This window comes from Mauremys reevesii, unplaced genomic scaffold (genome assembly GCF_016161935.1).
Source record: "Mauremys reevesii isolate NIE-2019 unplaced genomic scaffold, ASM1616193v1 Contig78, whole genome shotgun sequence".
Taxonomy (NCBI): Eukaryota; Metazoa; Chordata; order Testudines; family Geoemydidae; genus Mauremys; species Mauremys reevesii.
In genome coordinates this window covers 181,842-201,173 of record NW_024100893.1, presented here as the reverse complement: position 1 = coordinate 201,173, position 19,332 = coordinate 181,842, and the positions used below count along the sequence as shown (strand labels likewise).

The 19,332-nt window shown below is 50.9% G+C and overlaps 1 protein-coding gene across 1 annotated transcript; it reads left to right on the top strand.

The window, feature by feature from the left end:
- The first annotated feature begins 1,179 nt into the window (after positions 1-1,179).
- On the top strand, positions 1,180-18,669 carry LOC120394789 (C-type lectin domain family 2 member D-like). The gene is made up of 5 exons (XM_039518941.1): positions 1,180-1,273; positions 2,386-2,472; positions 16,640-16,815; positions 17,607-17,716; positions 18,148-18,669. Exons 1-5 carry the CDS (start codon positions 1,180-1,182, stop codon positions 18,296-18,298), a joined length of 618 nt encoding a protein of 205 aa, XP_039374875.1. The 3' UTR covers positions 18,299-18,669.
- Positions 18,670-19,332: the final 663 nt, after the last annotated feature.

Below are 19,332 nucleotides of genomic sequence, written 5' to 3'. Positions count from 1 at the left end.
GTTCTCTAACTCCAGCTGCCTGGCCCGGGTAGCGGCCGTGCCGAGCTGGGTAACAGGGGCCGCGTGATCCTGCCCTGAGCGGGAGGAGCTTTGCCCAGGGGCGGGCCGGGGCTGAGCGTTGCGCGGCGCTGAGTGGCGGAGCGGCTCGGGGGGGTGGGCGGCGCTGAGTAGCAGACCCCTCCCAGTGCACAGAGATGCTCCGCCGCGCCGAGAACTAGCCCCGGAGTCTGGCCGGGGGCGCGGCTCGTTTCTCCCCGTGTCCGGGCCCCGCGATCCAGGCCCGGCCCCGCAGGTGCCGCCCGCCCGGAGCCCGCGGGACGCTCGGGTAAGAGGCGCCGCCGCCGCCCGGGGAGGCCGAAGGACCGAGCGGGGTGCGGCGGGGGAGAGACAGACACGGACCGTGTGTGTGTGTGTGTGTGTGGCGCCCGCGCGCGGAAGCCGGATGACGGGGCTGGGGAGAAAGTTTCCCCCCCGTTAACTTACGGGGCGAAGGACCGAGTCGGAGAGGCTCGGTCGGAGGAGGCGGAGGTTCCCCGCCGGGCGGGGCTGGAGACAACAGGTCGGATTGGATTGTCAGATGCGCGCCCCCATCGCAAACCGGGGATATGTTGCACATGCGCAGTTAGTGACCGGGACGTGCGCGCTCTATGCAAATGAGCCGCCTGCCCCACCCACCCCCGTGTTCGGGGGTTTAACCCCCCCGGGGGGGGCGGGGCATCGCCGGTCCCTTCGGCACTGGCCACTGCCCCCTGCAGGTCTGTGCGCGCGCCTGTTGCCGGGGGGGCTCGGCCCTGCCCCGTGGGTGCCTGTCACACGTGGGTAGAGCCCGGCGGAGGGGGGCCGTAGCAGATCAGGTCTCTGAACCCTTGGGGGGCGGAGGGGCTGGTGGGGGCTAAGGGGGTTTAATCACCATGGCACCGCCTCTGGCAGGGGTTGGGCTGCTGGGCAGGGAACGAGAAACCACAAATCGCCCCCACCAGTGACCGTGACCCTGACCCTGACCCGCCCTGCTGGGTCCCTCTCGGCTTCCAGATCGGCTGGAGAGTCAGAGCAGGGAGGGGGGCCAGGACCAGGACCCACCCGCCCGGCTCGGCTTTGCTACTGCTGAATCAGACCCAGTCAAACCGAGAGGAGCCGACCCCAGCCCAGCGTCTCTAGCCTGAGTGTCGCTGAGAGACAATGGGGCCTACAACTGGGGCTGCTGAGAGCGAAGTGCCGCTGCAGGGGTTGCGTGTTGCTGGCGATGGACACCAGGAGACCGGCAAGGAGCCAGGTAAGGGGGCGTCGCTGCCTGGGACCAGGCTGGAGAGAGACCCTGAGGCTGCCCCATGTGGGCCCATGTTCTCAGTGGCAGCAGCCAGTGCCCAGCAACCCCGTGTCCGTGGGCAGCAGGGACTGGATCTCTGCCAGGGGCTCTCAGGGTACCGATCCTGGCTCACGGCTGCTGTCTGGCGCACACAGCTGTGGCCGTGGGGCTGGGCAGGGGACAGGGCCAGCTCTAGGCACCAGCAAAACAAGCAGGTGCTTTGAGCGGCACATTTCTAGGGGTGGCATTCCAGCGCTGGCCATGCTGCCCCTAGAAATGTGCCCCCTCTGCCCCAGCTCGCCTCTGCCTGCTCCCCTGAGCGCGCTGCCACCGCTCCGCTTCCTTTGCACCTGGCAAGCCTGGCAGAGGGGGTGAGAAGCCGAGCGGCGGCGCGTTCAGGGAGCAGGTGGAGCGGAGGTGAGCTTGCAGGGGGGCCACAGGGTTGCAGGGGGGCCGCAGGAAGCAATGGGGCAGGGGAAATGTGGCACACCCCGGGGAGGAGGCGGGGCCAGGGATTTGGGGAAGGGGTGGAGTTAGGGAGGGCACAAAAAAGGGGGCAGCCAAGATTTTTTTTGCTTGGGACGGCAAAAATCCTGGAGCCGGCCCTGATAGGGGCCTTCTGGGCTGGGTGTGTCAGACCTGTGACAGCCCTGGTCCATCTCTGCCTGGTTCCTTCTCCCCCCTTCTGCTGTGTGTGGCCAGTGTGAGACCCCAGTGTGCGGGGACAGGCGCACTCGGCAGTGTGGGTCCAGCCAGCGCTCAGCAGGGGGCATGGCGGGGGGAGGCAGGAGGCAGCTTGAGCTCCTGCCACCAGAACATGCGGGTCCTTGTCTCTGTGCCCCTGAGCTCACCAGGCCCCGTGACAGCCTGGCTGGGGGTGCCAGGGAGGGCTCTGGGCTGAGGGGAAGGAGGGACTGTTCTGCCAGCCCCAGCCTGCCTGACCCTCCGGGGGCCTCTCCCAGAGCGTCTGACGGGAGGAGCCATCGACAGAACGGGGCATGTTCTAGGGCAGCTTCAGCCCTGGTGCTGTCGGTGAGACGTGTCCTCGCGGCCCGGCCTGACGGGTCTTTGTGTTTCAGAACCTCGCTGTAACTGCACAGTCACCCTCACAGTCACCCTCGCAGTTGTGTTCTTGGGTCTCATCATCGCTGTTATTGTCCTGGCAGGTGAGTTCTCAGCCCTCCCATCCCCCTCTCTGCATCCCATTCCCCCTGGAGCCACCACAGTCACTGTCTCTCCTCCCGGCCTGTCTGGCTTCTGCCCCTGGGGCAGAGGATTCCTGAGGGATGTTTCTCCACGACCCTCCTCCTGCTCCCCCCAGATCCCTGCACCTGGGCACTCTCTGTGTCGGACGATCTGACTGAGATTCATTCCCCCCAGCCCAGCTCTGAGCACTTTGCGCCCAAGTCACTATTGCCGGGCCCCAGGCACAGTCACTGGTACCCCCGTGCAGAGTGGGGGTGATTGACAGGAGAAGGTGCAGGGCAGCGATGAGCTGGGCCCTCTGCCTGCAGCGTGTCACCCTGAGGTACCAGCCTGGCCTGCCTGCATCCACGGGTCATGCCCAGGGCCAGGCTGGCAGATGCTGCAGCGCTACTGAAATGAGCTGCAGAACTCAGCACAGACACTGCCATTAACATCGTATGTGTTGTACTTAAAATACTGTACAGGATCTTTTCAGGAGGAATAAGGCAAAATGCCACTTTATTAGTAACACGTATTAATTAACACTGTATCATATGCATATGATTTTAAATATATAAAAAAAGTAGATAATATTTTCACCTCTCTAGCCAGAAGGCCCTAGTACGTACACGCACACTCTGTCTTATTGTTGTTACCAACTAGTTGCTCCCCCTAACTGCACTGGCCAGGTGAGTTAGGTGGGGGAGGGGGTGGAGCTGGGCTTCTGCAGATCTGGATCGATGCTCCGATGTTGACAAGACGAGACCCGAGGTCCTCTGCAAGACACTTCACATTTATAGCAGCTTCCCTCTCATGCAAATTTGTACCAGATTCAAAATTTGTGTCTGTGTCCATTGGTCCTTTGTCCTGCTTTCTTCTGGGTGTTGTCCCAATGCTGCATAGAGAGTGTTTCCAAAAGAAGGTGCTGGCTTCTAACCCCAGAGGCTGTCAGTATGTCTGCTTGTCTTTAATGAGCTCACTTGACACGTTTTATTGTCCTTGGGTCTGGCTCCCAGCCCCTTTCCAAGTGTTGTGGCTGTCTGGAGGTGCTGCTTTCCACGCCTTGCTCATCCACATCTCATTTATTCAACAGGGCAATTGATTAAGAGTGTGTGTGTGGGGGGAATCTTGTTCTACTGCTAGGAAAAAAATGTCTTTTTGCTATCTTATTCTATCCTTAGGGGCTATAATATTATACCAAGGGCAATGCAAAGTTTCTACATGAGGCTTTGATACAAAGTTCCCATATACCAAGGCTCATCAATACAAGATTTCTATATGAGGCTTTGATACAAGGTTTCATGAAAAAGTGGGTAGACCCACTGCAAGGTTATATGAAGAAAATTATCAGAGATTTATCTACATTGTCCCCCTTTTAACCTCTCAAGAACAATTCTTGAGTGGTCACCAGAGCCAGCTCCAGGCACTAGCTTATCAAGCAGGTGCTTGGGGCAGCCACTCCGGAGCAAGACGGCACTTTCAAGTATTCGGCGGCAATTCGGCGGAGGGTCCCTCACTTCTGCTCGGAGCGAAGGACCTCCTGCTGAATTGCCGCAGATTGCGATCACGGCTTTTTTTTTTCTTTTTTTGGCTGCTTGGGGCGGAAAAACCCCTGGAGCTGGCCGTGGTGGTCACCATATAAATCTTCTGTATCTGTTGCAAACAAACCAAACAATATAACCAGGTAAATATAACTAAAACCATTGCAATTGACTAAACACCAGATATGACATAAACACAAATGCAAACAAGCATAATCATAATAATTGGAAATACAATAAAACCATCACAATAATTGGGTAAATTGACAAACAAAATGAGGCCCAAGTTTGATGCTCCAATGGCCATCAAACAATAAAAGTCACTGAGGTGAGGACCTCCTTAAGCACACACAACAAATGAGATTTTTGTAGGAGTACCACAGTTGTCATGCAAGGTTAAGCTGATTTGGACTTAAACTAATATTCAGTTGCTAAAAATGTTGCAGAATCCCCCATTCCTAACAGTTCTCAAGAGCAGCAAAGAATCCTGTGGCACCTTATAGACTAACTGACATTTTGCAGCATGAGCTTTCGTGGGTGAATACCCACTTCTTCAGATAAATGGGTATTCACCCACGAAAGCTCATGCTGCAAAACATCAGTTAGTCTATACGGTGCCACAGGATTCTTTGCTGCTTTTACAGATCCAGACTAACACGGCTCCCCCTCTGATAGTTCTCAAGAGGTTTCTGGGGACCTGAAAGATGGGGCCCTGTAATCATGGGCCAAGGTTTTACAGGTTATGGGGGCCCAAGAACTTCCCTTCAGGGCTTGGGGAAGTAGAACCAGAGTGCATAGAGGAAAGTGTGGAATTAACAATACAAACAAATGTAACTAACAATAAGAAAAATTAACAACAAAATGACTTTTAGAGAACTTAACAAAAAATAAACCTGATGCACTGGGGACCAAAGTCTTGGACACAAGTGGCGATTGATAAGTTGGATGGACATGGGGGAAGTAGAGAGAGGAAAAGACATTTGCCCTGTCTAGTGTAGTATCCTCTTTTTCTGGACCCAGTGCTAGCACAGGACACCACTAGAGACAGACACAGAACATGAACATGCAACACAGAACACTGAACACAGACTTTGTCGTGACACTAGAACCATGGTATATTTGTGACTCTTTAACTGGTACCAGCTCTTCTGATGTTCCAGTTCAGAGGCTGAAAGAGAGAAGCTTAGAAACAAATTAGCACAGTGCTCCCATGGCAGACCCGGCTCAGTCTCTGCCACAGTGTGTTCGGTACTTGGGGCTGCACAAATGCTTAGTAAGTGTTGCATTTCTTGTGAGTGTAAATCCTCCCTTTCTTCCAGTAAAAAGGCATTAACGCTCCATCTAGAAAAATGTTCCTGTTTTACAATCTCCAGCCATTTTGCCATGGCCTGGAGATCTGAGGCAGAAGCAGGGACTGTTGTTAACTGTTTCACTCTCACCACCCTCCCTCATGGTGGTGACTGTTCTTTTTGTTACTGCTGCAATAACATTTGGCCCTGGGAGGAGGAATCTACCCAAATATCCCCTTCCCCACCTCCAGAGGGGGCCCAAAAGTCTCCCCCTTCTGAGGTCTCAAATGTCCCTTCTCTTGAAGTTACAGCCACAATTTGTTTATTTGCAAATTCCAATTTTTATTCCAGTTGTTTAATGAGGGATTTACAGTGGTTATGGTCAGCGAGGGCTCTGCCTTGTTCTAAAGTTAACTTTTTGACCATTCCCTGTAGTACCTCATGAAATTTCTTTTTCAATTTTCTTCTCTTTTGTATGCGCCTGTAGGATTTGAGAGTGCTGTTTTAACTTTCTGTACCCATCCTTAAGGGCATCTAGCTGGGTTTGGGTACTAATGGAAATACATTTCCATTTCTCTGCTTCTGCAGCAGAGGCTTGTAAATCTTGGTGCAGTTTCTTGTTTTCATTTTTACATTCAGCCAATTGAAGGAATAGCACGTTACAGGTTCTCCATAGAAGCCAAACTGCAGCTGCTTCCATTTTTATTTGAGTTGAGGGTTTATATATCAATATGTATTGAGCCAATTTATCGTCTAGGTCTGAAATTATATGGACATCCGCTAACACTTGATCAGACCAAGGGCTGTGTCTGAATTTTTGCAAGATGTGTTTAAAAGGGATAACATCTTTTACAAATGCCAATTTCTCAGTCTCCTCTCTGGGACCCTTCTTAAAATACTCTTTCATTTAAACTTTTTTAGTATGCCCAACCTCCCAGTGGGATTTAACACAGCAATGCTTCTCTTTACTCTTATTTACCAATACCTCTTTTCCTGGAGCGAGAAAGCTACTTCTCCCTTCTTTCTAATGCCGGGGACTCTATGGACCAGGGGAGTGAGAAAGCTACTTCTCCTTCTCTCTTTATCCAGGCTTCTACCACCAGGGTGTGCACGCCTTAATAATCGATTACTTATTAACACTTTTCAAGATTTGTGATCACTTTTTCATACTTCTCAATACTTTTCCATTACTCAATATTTCATTACTTAATAAATGCTCATGGTACCTTTCACAATTCTCCACCAAAATGTTGTACTTAAAGTCCTGCACAGGATCTTTTCAGGGGGAATAAGGCAAAACGCCACATTTATTAGTAATACATGTATTAATTAACACTGTCTAATATGCATGTGATAGATATAATTTAGATAATGCTTTCCCAGCCAGAAGGCCGTACACTCACACACGAGCACACTCTGTCTTGTTGTTACCAACTAGTTGCTTCCCCTAACTGCACTGGCCAGGTGAGTTAGATGGGGGAGGGGTGGAGCCGGGCTTCTGCCGATCCAGATTGATGCTCCTGTGTTGCCAAGATGAGACCCGGGGTCCTCTGCAAGACACCTCACGTTTATAGCAGCTTCCCTCTCATGCAAATCTGTACCAGATTCAAAATCTGTGTCTGTGTCCATTGGTCCTTTTGTGCTGCTTCCCTCAGGGTGTTGTCCCAATGCTGCATAAAGAGTGTTTCCAAAAGAAGCAGCAAAGAATCCTGTGGCACCTTATAGACTATAAGGTCTATAAGTTGCCACAGGATTCTTTGCTGCTTCTACAGAACCAGACTAACATGGCTACCCCTCTGATACTTTCCAAAAGAAGGTGCTGGCTTCTAACCCCAGACGCTGTCAGTATGTCTGCTTGTCTTTAATGAGCCCACTTGACATGTTTTATTGTCCTTGGGTCTAGCTCCCAGCCCCTTTCCAAGGGCTGAGGCTGTCTGGAGGTGCTGCTTTCCACGCCTTGCTCATCCACACCTCATTTATTCAACAGGGCAATTGATTAAGAGTATGTGTGTGTGGGAGGGGAGATCTTGTTCTACTGCTAGGAAAAAAATGTCTTTTTGCTATCTTATTCTATCCTTAGGGGCTATAATATTATACCAAGGGCAATGCAAAGTTTCTACATGAGGCTTTGATACAAAGTTTCATGAAAACAGGTCACACGTGGATAGACCCAGTACACGGTTATATGAAGAAAATTATCAGAAAATTATCAGAAAATTATCTACATTTGAAACCCACCAATTAGTGACCTCAGCAGTGCAGGGTCCTGTAGTGCTATTGACTTCCCTGCCTGCACAGACAGCAAGTGCTAGTTCAAAGGGCAGCTGTTTGTGGTGAACACTAAATTGGGAGGAGTGGTAGATACGCTGGAAGGTAAGGATAGGATACAGAAGGACCTAGACAAATTACAGGATTGGGCCAAAAGAAATCTGATGAGGTTCAACAAGAACAAGTGCAGAGTCCTGCACTTAGGATGGAAGAATCTCATGCACTGGTACAGACTAGGGACTGAATGGCTAAGAAGCAGTTCTGCAGAAAAGGACCTAGGGGTTACAGTGGACGAGAAGCTGGATATGAGTCAATAGTGTGCCCTTGTTGCCAAAAAGGCTAAGGGCATTTTGGGCTGTATAGGTAGGGGCATTGCCAGCAGATCGAGGGATGCAGCCTGGGGGGTGGGATAGCTCAATGGTTTCAGCATTGGCCTGCTAAACCTAGGGTTGTGAATTCAATCCTTGAGGGGGCCATTTAGGGAACTGGGGTAAAAATCTGTCTGGGGACTGGTCCTGCTTTGAGCAGGGGGTTGGACTAGATGAACTCCTGAGGTCCCTTCCAACCCTGATATTCTATGATACTAACATGAGCCCAGCTGTATCTGCCAATAGTCTGGGGAAGGGAGTGCGGTGAGACTGTATGGGGTGGGATTTATCTATTGCCCTGGGATCTGCTCAGGGGCCCTGGAGGGTTTAGCAGCTGGCAGAGGTGGTTGAATCCAGGTCTATCTGCATTAGGAATCCTCTGTACCACAGTAACAACATTAGTGCAATTGAATTGGTGCAAATTGCTAATGTAGATGGGCTGCAGTGGTGCAGAAAGGGGCTTGCCGTGGTGCAATTGGCTGTAGTAAGTTACCAGAGCAGAACATGCTGCTCTGGCACATCTGTGCAAGGAGTTTGCAGTAATGTCACTTCCTCCCCATCCTTACACCAGTGCCAGCTGCCCTGCTACAAGTGGGCTGTGAGTCCCAGCTCCCTGCTGCTGCACTGGCCGGCTATTGGAATGGGCAGCACTGGCTCACACAGGATAAGGTGAGATCTGTGAGGTTGGGGTTCCACCCCTGCAGGTACAGGGAGCCCCCAGGACACAGTGGGGTCAGATGGTGGAGATGGCACCAGACTGGGGCTCCTTGCTGTGCCCTGTGCATTCTAGGCAGCACTGGAAGGGCCCACAGGCCTGGCAGCCTTTCTCCTGGGGCCTGTGTATTCCCATATGCAGCTCTGTACAGGGTGTGAAATGTGAAACTGTGCACCACAGCTGCAGCAGCTCCCTGAAATGAGTGACACAAATCACACACTGAGCAGGACTGTAAAGCATCGTATGCACTGACTGCCCTGCTCCGTTCGTGCGTGAGCACTGGTGCGCACAGCACACTGCACCATGAAATCTCCAGGGAAATACATGCCTGGTGCATGACCTGCTCGTTGTTTGATCACCACTGTCCTGGCTGCTAATGTTCTCCTAAACTTGTGTGTCCCAGCCCCAGGGGAAGGCTTACACTAGCTACGGAATTATTGTGGTGCAAAATGAGGTACGAAAAAAGTGACATGCACAAAAATGGCTGGAGGGGTTTGAGTCCAACTCCTCCCCACCCCAAAAAGGAGTCAACACAAAATTCCCCTGAGGCTAAGAGTGAACAGGGGTGATTGGGGGCGGGAGGTGTGGGGGTGGGCAGACTGACATGGTGTTTGGACTGGGTTAGCAACTCTTCCCATAGTGACCCTAATAACCCTGCCTCTGGTTATTCACCTACTGCGCTGACCTTGCCAATAGCTCCTTGGTGTCAGTTATGGGTGGCCCTGCTGCTGCTGCTCTCTCTGGCACTGAAAGGGTTACACTGCAGGCGGAGCAGCTGGGTACTAGCTGCTGTATTAGGGAGGAGAAATGTCTGTAGGTGAGAAGTGCATCAGGGTGCAATTGGCCAGTCAGTGTTACTGGCCATTTCCTGTGACTGGAGCTCTGGCGCCACCTTGTGGCATTTTGTGTCCTTCCTTCTCACCTGCCTTTTATTGCTCTGTTGATTGTGCGGGTGTTGGTCTTGTGCAGGGCCGGCTCCAGGCACCAGCATTCCAAGCTGGTGCTTGGGGCGGCATTCTGCAAGGGGCGGCAGTCCCCCTTGTTTTGCCCCCAAGCAGCGCGCCGAATTGCCGCCACGGGCGGGGGGGCAGTCTGTGTGCCCTTAAGGCAGCAGGCGCGTTTCCGCGGTAGCTGCAATTCGGCGGCAGCTTCTATGTTTAGCTGTCCAGGGCGGCTTCAGCTAAACATAGAAGCTGCTGCCGAATTGCCGCTGCCGCGGAAACGCGCCTGCTGCCCTAAGGGCACACGGACTGCCCCCTTCCCCCAGCCGAGGGCGGCAATTCGGCGCGCTGCTTGGGGTGGCCCTGCCTTTGAATCCCAGCCGCGGCTGGGAGTCAGAGGGTTCTGGCCTGCCCGCAGAGATTTTTTAAAGGGCTCAGGGCTCCCCGCAGCTGCAGGCAGCCCAGAGCCGTTTGAATCCCAGCACGCAGCCGCTGTTTGCCCCTGCCCTAGACATCTGCCCCAACTGCCCCCCAGGACACCCACCCCCTATCTAAATGCTGCTGCTACTTGTCCCCTGATTGCCCCCTCCCAAGACCCCTGCTCCAACTGCCCCTTGGGACCCCAGCCCCTATCTAAGCCTCCCTTCTTCTTGTCCCCAACTGCCCCCTTCTGAGACCCCCAGGACCCCACCCTCTACCTGTCCCCTGATAAACCCCTGGGACTCCTGTGCCTATCCTACTGCTGCCTGTGCCCAGACTGCCCCCTGAACCTCTGCCCCATCCAACCCCGCCTGCTCCTTGTCCCTTGACTGCCCCTGGAACCCCTACCCTTCTCCAACCCCCAGCCCCCTTACCGTGCCACTCAGACCAGCATGTCTGGCTCCATGCAGCTCCAGACATATTGCTGCCATGCTCCCCTGTGGAGCCCACAGACCCCCCCGCCGAGCACCTGCCTTCCAGATTTGAACACCTCCAATTTCAGGAGTGCTCAAGCTCAGTTTGGACAGCTGTTACTTCATTTCTCCCAAATCAAATATACTGATCCACTGTAACTTGCTGTAGAAAAAGCAGGATAAAATTGAGCAAGAAATGCTTATTAGCACTGGAATTGCTCTTTTCAACAGCCATTGCCTTTTTGTTTGTTTAAAAGGAAGACAGTGATATTGCACTGGCAAATTCCCCATAGAAAGAAAGAGTGGAACAAAAGAATAATAAAGGCACCTCAACTTTTCCTCATTTATGGAGGACAGTCTTATAATATGCATCCAGATATCCTCCAATCACACAAGCTGAAAATTGTTCCACTTTACTGCAGCTCTGTAATCATATGGGAACCAATCCTGTCTGTGTTTTGTGCACATCTAAAATTCCTGCTGAATGACCTGCCCTGGGAGCGAGTTACCAGTGACCCGGGGCTGGGGAGGCAGGAGGTGTGTGTGTGTGGGGGAGGCACTGATGGGGGGCGGGGGAGCCCAGGGCTGGGGCAGCAGCAGGGTGGAGGGAGGGCACTGGTGGGGAGGAAGGGGCCCAGCGCTGGGGCAGCAGGGGGTGTGGGTTAGTGGGGGGAGAGCCCAGGATTGGGGCAGCAGGAGGGTACGGGGGGAGCCCAGGGCTGGGATGGGGGGCAGCCAAATTTTTTAATGCTTGGGGCAGCAAAAAACCTAGAGCCGGCCCTGGTCTTGTGCCTGGGATGAGAAGCTCTGAGCTGTGTTAGTTCCCCTAGGCTGGGAGTGTCTCTGGAATCCTTCCTGCCAGGCAGACTTATCACAACAAGCGTCTCCATCGCCCTGCGTCTGGCTGTGCTGGACGGGCCTGGGCAGCAGGTGTTCAGTCTGGTGAAGGGAAGGGAGTTTGTTCCCATCTTCATCTCAACCTGCCTCTCCTGGGGAGCCGAGCGCAGAGCAGGGGGAGGGGGGCAGCGGCCCAGGCTAGCAGGATTCCTCGGGGTAACAGACCTGGCAAATCAGGTTGAACTTGATCTCTCATCCAGTGTCACTCTGTTGCATCGCAGGCGTATATGAACAAAGCTCAACAATCTGTGTGATTGGCAGCAAAGTCCTTTATTTCTCTCCAGCATGCTGTTATATACAATTAAGGTCAAGCAATCAAGCAATTGCTAATTGGTTAACAAGGTACAAACAAGCACAGCTGTGACTTCATAGGGTAATTGTCATCCCGTCCCACTTTCTAATTTATTATCCTGTTTACTGCCTATCAGCAGATAAGAACTAGCCTCATCCTAGAAACTTGCATGTCAGTTTCTCACACTCCCTAACGCCAAGTTAGCAACATATCCCCACACCTCCCCCCTTCACTCATAATAATAAAAAAAAGGAAGGCACAGCAAAACATTCTCAGCTCATAGCATCACATTACTACAATCTATACAAAACAAAACTAAAAAGCAAATCTAAACACCAGCTGCCTAACTAAACCGTAACAAAATCTTCCGCAATGCCCTACTTTTACCTATACATCCCTCCTCCAGGTAACGCAAGTGGCCCAAGGGGCCAGGAGGGTTCTGCCTGCTGTCGCGCCCGAGGACGCAGCCAAGGCCGGACCCACTTCGCCGGAATCCACCTGGGACCTTGAAAACAATCTCAGCTAGGCCACCTGGCATTCCCCTATTTTCTCATAACAACTTTATCTCATCCCTCTATTCTTGTAACCACGCTGCTGTAATTTTCCATCAAGGCAGCATAGGGAAGATGCAACCGAACATCTCCCCCCTATTCTTAAACAAAAAAAAAATTAAAAACATCCAAAAAACTACTCCAAACTGTATAGCAAAAGGCATGCAAAACAAAACAACAACAAAAAAATAATAATATATCTTATGCTACAGGGCTCACCTATAACCATGCAATTCATAACATACAACACCAACAACATCAAACAAAACAAACATAAATCAACAAAAATAAAACAAATAAATGGTGTAAAATCTGCAGGGTTCCCCCATACTCTATTGCACACCATCTTGTGACAAATTTCTATTACCAATCATCCCTCATATGTCAGGTGATCAAACTGACACTGAGGGAGGGGGGGGGGGTCCTAAAAAAAACACAACATAAACCACAAACATTTTAACAACACCACAGCAATTCTGGCCAGAAAACACACATCACAAACAAACATAAAACATAAATGTAAACTCTATAAATAAATGCATGGTACATTAAATACTATACAGCTAACATCAATTCTCTAAATATCTAAAAAACAAAAACAAATCTACCCCTACTGGGCAATCAATCATTACTTAAAATATACAAATACTCTTATCAATTTTAGGCAAAACAGGGGAATTACTTCATCAATTAAATTATTACATTAATACAATTGCTTCCTGGCTTGCTTCTAAAATCCAAAGCTAATCACAGCTTAAAAATTCTTACTATTAACTTCTACTTTTAAACACAAACAAAAAACATCACCACTTATATGCCCTTAAGCCTAATACAATTTCAATTACATAGCACTATATACATTCTTCAGCTAATGCAACCAAATTATTTATGGCCAAACAATTGCAAACTAATTTCTTTGCCTAAATTCATTACAAACATTTAAAAACACCAAAAACTTTTCTTTTAGCATTTTACAAAATTCAGCTAGTATTCCCTTCAGCAACCACAAAATTAACCTTTTACTCTGCCTTAAATTACTTGCTTGTACTTTAACAACAACCTTTCTCAACTTAAATCACCATTCCAAGTATCCCCCTGAATATTTGAAATTCCCAAGCTTTTGTCTGTAGCCTGGCCGCCTGGGCCCGATCCTTTTTTCCTCTTCAGATTCTCTGTCTGTTGCCTACCCGCCTGGGCCCGATCCTTTTTTTTCCTCTTCAGATTCTCTGTCTGTTGCCTACCCGCCTGGGCCCGATCCTTTTTTCCTTTTCAGATTCTCTGTTTGTTGCCTACCCGCCTGGGCCCGATCCTTTTTTCCTTTTCAGATTCTCTGTTTGTTGCCTACCCGCCTGGGCCCGATCCTTTTTTCCTCTTGCTAAACCGTTCCTTACATAAACACCAACTTATTTCACTATCAATTTAGCTAGGAGAGTGTACTTCTTAACTAGCCCCCACCCTTCTAATCTCTACTGCGAGCAATTATCTATACTTTCCCACCGTGGGGGCTACATTTTATGCATATAACTTTAATACAACATCTGCAATCAGCCTATCTATTTTAAATATAGGCTACATCTAGTATCAAGCAATCTACAACAGCCAATAATCAGCACATAACACAAATTAACAAAACCTAATAAGGCTAACAAAAGCACTTTACATAAAAATACTTCGGGTTACATAAATTCAAAGCCATTCTCCCAAATTACCTAAATTTATGCCTAAATAACCCACAACTCCCCCCTTTGAGAATACTCAACAAACCTTTTGGCCGAGTTTTCTCAAACTCTAAAAACAAAACAACCAGTCGGCACTAACAATGGGGGTTAGTAACGGGGGGGGGGGGTAATATCATTTACAATCCAGTTGGGGGGGGCAATACATGCTAAAATTTTATCCAAAACACAGGGCGCAGCCTGTAGAATAAACCCCAAAATCCAATCAATACCACATTTTTTAGCAGGAGTCCCAAATTTCTTCCTGCTAGTGTACAATTCTTCGTTTCTTCACCAGGGTCAGTTCTCAATGTCTTTTTAGTCAGGAATTTCTGGTCTTTGGCAATGTCAACAACGTGCGTGTTTTTTCTTCTTTTCCACCACCGTCGTGGTTCAGCTTCTACGGGGGAAATAATCAGGACGTGGGGGCTGCAGCGGACAAGGGAAAGATTAGCCAGCACGTTACCTTGTCCTTTTTTCCTGCTTGGCTTCTTTTAAACTGTAAATCCTGTGTCAGAACACCCAGCTGTTGCTGCTCATACCGGAGAAGCATAACGGTTTTCCCGGCACTGTCCCCGGCTCAAACCAGCCAGCGTGGGACGCCTTCTCTGGGCTGCTGCCAAAACAACTTGCTTGCTTGTAGGTCCAAACGACCTCCGGGGCCACGGCACGAGCCTCTGCCTGCGCCATGCACTCCAAAGTTTTCCCGTCCAGGGCTCGCTTGCAGCGGAGCACCTCCTCACGTGCCTCTGCCTGCTCACGAGCCTCTGCCTGTGCCATGCACTCCAAAACTTTCCCGTCCAGGGCTCGCTTCCAGCAGAGCACCTCCTCACGAGCCTCTGCCTGCTCCCCCTCTTTCCACAATGATCCAGCTGGAAGACCTTGCATTTGATTTAACTTATTATAAATGGCCTGCAGCTGTTGACCCTGGCGCTCCATTTTCTTATAAAAGACATTAAACTGGGTAAACTGAATAGGCGTAGTCAAATTGGGATAGACTTGTGATGGCACGTGTCTCACCCGAGCCTCCTTTATTTCCCCGCATTCGTGACACCCCCAGGTCCCGTGGACACGGCATGGCTTGGGAGGGGGTGCATACGGCAAAGCTGTTTTCATAGGCTCGGGCGTATTGGAGGGTAGTGGAACCATAACAGGGGCAACATTATCCAGGTCAGAAGCCAAAGGTATCACCGTGTCCTTGCCACCGAAAAACTCCCTGGCTCCAACCGACAACACAGAAGGCATTTCGGGCGTTGGGCGGAAAAGCTTAAAAAGGGCCGCCTGCACTCCTGCTTCGGCCACGAAAGTTTGTACTATCTTCTTTGTCTTATTCCATACTGGACTCAGGGAAAAGGCTTCCTTATCGCCCTGAGCCACCGACTTCCAAAGCTTGGAGCCTAGCCGCTCCCACACAGTTTTATTAAAAATTGTACTCGGCTTAACAAAAGGTTCCCTTCTCTGTCCCCACCGCAGCAGACGGGACAACATATCAGAGGGGAGCTTCTCTCCCTCTCTTCTTAATAAGTGAATCAGTGCAGCAGGGGAAATCTTTTCCCCCTGTCGGTTCATAATGTGCAAATAAAGCTTCTGTGTTATCTTTTCTTCAGCTGATACAGCGGTACTCACGTTAGCTGCTCTGCCCTTCTCCACTGCGGCTTATAGCCGCTCTCCTCAGGGCTCAGGTGCGCCTCTCTTTTCGGACGCCCGGGGGCTTCTCCAGCACTCCCCGCCGCAGCTCCTCCGCTCGCCTCTGGGCTCAGGCTCCCGACACTATCATCATTCGATATGAGTCACATCGGGGTCCGGGGGCTTCTCAAGCACTCCCCGCCGCGGCTCCCAGCCGCCCGCCTCTGGGCTCAGGCTCCTGGCCGTTCGCCTCTGGGCTCAGGCTCCCGACACTATCATCACTCGATACGAGTCACGTCGGATAAGCACTCCCCGCCTCTGGGCTCAGGCTCCTGGCCGTTCGCCTCTGGGCTCAGGCTTCTCCGCCTGGGTCAGGCCACTGACACTTTCATTCGATACGAATCACGTCGGGGTCACCATTTGTTGCATCGCAGGCGTATATGAACAAAGCTCAACAATCTGTGTGATTGGCAGCAAAGTCCTTTATTTCTCTCCAGCATGCTCTTATATACAATTAAGGTCAAGCAATCAAGCAATTGCTAATTGGTTAACAAGGTACAAACAAGCACAGCTGTGACTTCATAGGGTAATTGTCATCCCATCCCACTTTCTAATTTATTATCCTGTTTACTGCCTACCAGCAGATAAGAACTAGCCTCATCCTAGAAACTTGCATGTCAGTTTCTCACACTCCCTAACTCCAAGTTAGCAACATATTCCCACATCACTCTTCTCCCTGCCGCTGGCCCGATAACTGTTCCATCCATCTGCAGCTCCCTGCCCACCCCCTGCTCTAACACTCCCCTTGGGCCTGGTTCTCTGGTGCTTCGAAGCAGGAGCTGTTTGTCAGTTGCATCCCTGTTGAACGTGAACCCGAGACAGCAGCCCAGTGAGATGGGGGTCAAGTAACCCCCTTCGGGGGCTGGATTCCCAGCATCCTTCCCTCCCAGCCACTGCCAGGGGAGTGTCAGAAGCCTGGGGTGCTGGGGCTCATCTCTCCCCACAGACGGGCAGGCCCCCTCTTACAACATCTGTTATGTTCCCATTTTCAGTGTTGCTGTTTAGGTGTCCTCCAGCTGCCCTGGGCCCCTGCTGCCCAGACGGCTGGGTTGGGTACGGAGGGAAATGCTACTATTTCTCTGAGGCCGAAGAGAACTGGAACAACAGCCAGAGCAACTGCTCCTCCCTCGGTGCCTCCCTGGCTGCGATCGACACCCTGCAGGACCTGGTGAGAGACTCTCATTGCAATGGCCTGGCCTTGGCTCAGTGGCAGCTGCTGCAGGACCTGGACTGTGCCCTGTGGGGCGAGGAGCAGCTCTGAGCCCTCTCGTGCTGGGAGGCCAGAGGGACTGGATTTCCAGCTGCTGAATGCCAGGCCTGGCTGGACCTCTGGCTCTAGTGTCAGTCTGTGACTGTGGGGATCATCCCCTGTCAGCCTTCCCAGTAGGAGACTGTCCCTCTCTAGGGCTGGGCTGGCTCAGGTGTCTGCTGGGCTGCATGGGACTGGAGACAGGGTCGAGATCCCAGCTCAACTTGAAGAGCCAGTGCTCCAGGGCAGCCAGCTGAGGATGGGGGAGGCTCCTGTTAGCCCTGGCCCCTTCTGACTGGGGGGCGGGGGGCTCTTCTCTCATCCCTGGCCCCTCCCAGCATCCCTTATTGAGATCAGCTGGGCTCTTTCTTTCCTCTTCCCCTGCGATGGTGAGGGGATCTCAGCTGCTCTGTATGGAGAGGCTTTGACACAGAACGTGGCCTTGCTCCCCCCAGCCCGCCATGCGGCTTAGACCCAGCAGCACCCAAGAGCTGCCCCAGCCCAGGACAGATTGGGGTGAGGGGAGCTGGGTTTGGGGTGGGAGGGTTAATACTGAATTACCCAGAGCTGGGCAAGAGGGAGGTGAAAATCCCCAGCCACCCCCTGGAAACACTCAGAGCCCTTCCGTGTCCACCTGGGATTCCCTGCCCAGAGCCTGGGGGAGCAGCAGGGTCGGACTCTGACACCACCTCTCCCTTTGCTGTTTTTAGGATTTCCTGCTGCGCTATAAAGGCAAACTCCACCACTGGATCGGCCTCCGGAGGGAGCAGGAGCTGGGCCAGCCCTGGAAATGGGTCAACGGCACCGAATTCAACAACCTGTGAGTCTTTTTGACCCAGCTCTTCTGTGCGGTGTTACTGCCGCTCCTTATGCTGCTGCTCACCTGGAATCTCCCTCTGGGGCAGTTTGGGTGGGTTGGGCCTGCTGGGGCCCATCCAAACCCAGCTGGGGGTGGAGGGAGCAGGAAATGGGGTTAAAATATCCCCGCCCTCGGCATAAATGCTCCATGGAGGCCAGTTGATCTTAGAACCTCTCCTGGCCCTGCTACCCACTGCTCCCTGCTGGGGGTGGGGCCTGTGGCTGGTGCAGGAGGGGGAATCGTGGGGGCCTGTGGCTGGTGCAGGAGGGGGAATTGTGAGGGGCTGCGAGGTGCAGCAGTTCCCTGCACTGTGCGAGTGTCTCCCCCTGTCTGTGACTGACGGGAAACACCCAACTCCTGCCTGACACCAGCTCCTGGCTTCTGTCTTGCAGGTTTCCGATAACAGCAGATGGTGACTGCGCGTATCTGAATGACGAGAATAGGGTCAGCAGCTTGCGATGCACCAGCAAGAGACACTGGATCTGCAGCAAACCTGATGCGTTTACAAAGGCGAAGGAGGCTGCAGTGGAAGGGGGCTCATAACAAGAGTATTATAAAAAATTAGCCCTGGAACTGGGGTTAAATTTCCTGTTCACTCACTACCTGGAGTCCAGTGGGTTGGAAGGGGCAGGGAGTTAGTAGGTGTGACATTGACAGACCAGGTACCAGCTCATGCCAAAGTTCCCGTGTCTCAATGGAACCTGAGAAATCCCCAGCTGGGGTCAGGCTGGCTCACCTGTGTGTTAAAATAGGTATTAGCATTATAAGCATGTGCTTAGACTTTAGTGAATGCTTGTGAGCTGCTGCAGCATTAATCCTGCTTCTGACAGTCGCATCCCAAATCGTAAGGTGATATTGGAGCATTTGTGTTGGGAGCCTCTTGTTGAGATGAGTTCCTGTCTGCATCCTGTAAAACTTGCCCATACCGGTATTGCCCTGGCCTCTTCTTGTAATTGTTTTTTTAAAACATTTTGGTTATGACATTCTTATAACTATAATTAAAAGTGCAAACAAGAAATTGACATTTGTTAATATTATCTTTACCTTATGGTTGAGGTTTCCCCTTACATTTTTTTTTTGGAATAACAAATTAAAAAAAAAAACTTAAAAAACAAAACTGTGATTGATAAAAAATGTTTAGCTGCGAACATTGTGCCCCCGTGGAGGACAGAGCACAGATCGAGGGCCTTGCATATCATGCTAAACAGGACGGTGGAAACATCCTCAGAGTATCTGCCAGGGTTAATGGCACAGTATAGCCTTTTAGAGTTTTTTTTTTTTTTAATTTGTTATTCCAAAAAAAAAAATGTAAGGGGAAACCTCAACCATAAGGTAAAGATAATATTAACAAATGTCAATTTCTTGTTTGCACTTTTAATTATAGTTATAAGAATGTCATAACCAAAATGTTTTAAAAAAACAATTACATTTTTTTAATAACAAATTAAAAAAAAAACTTAAAAAACAAAACTGTGATTGATAAGAGAATTCCTTTGTTTGCAATTGCATTATTTGTTGAGGCAGAAATATATGTACATATATTTGTAACTGAAACCTTTTTGAACTTTGCACAAAAA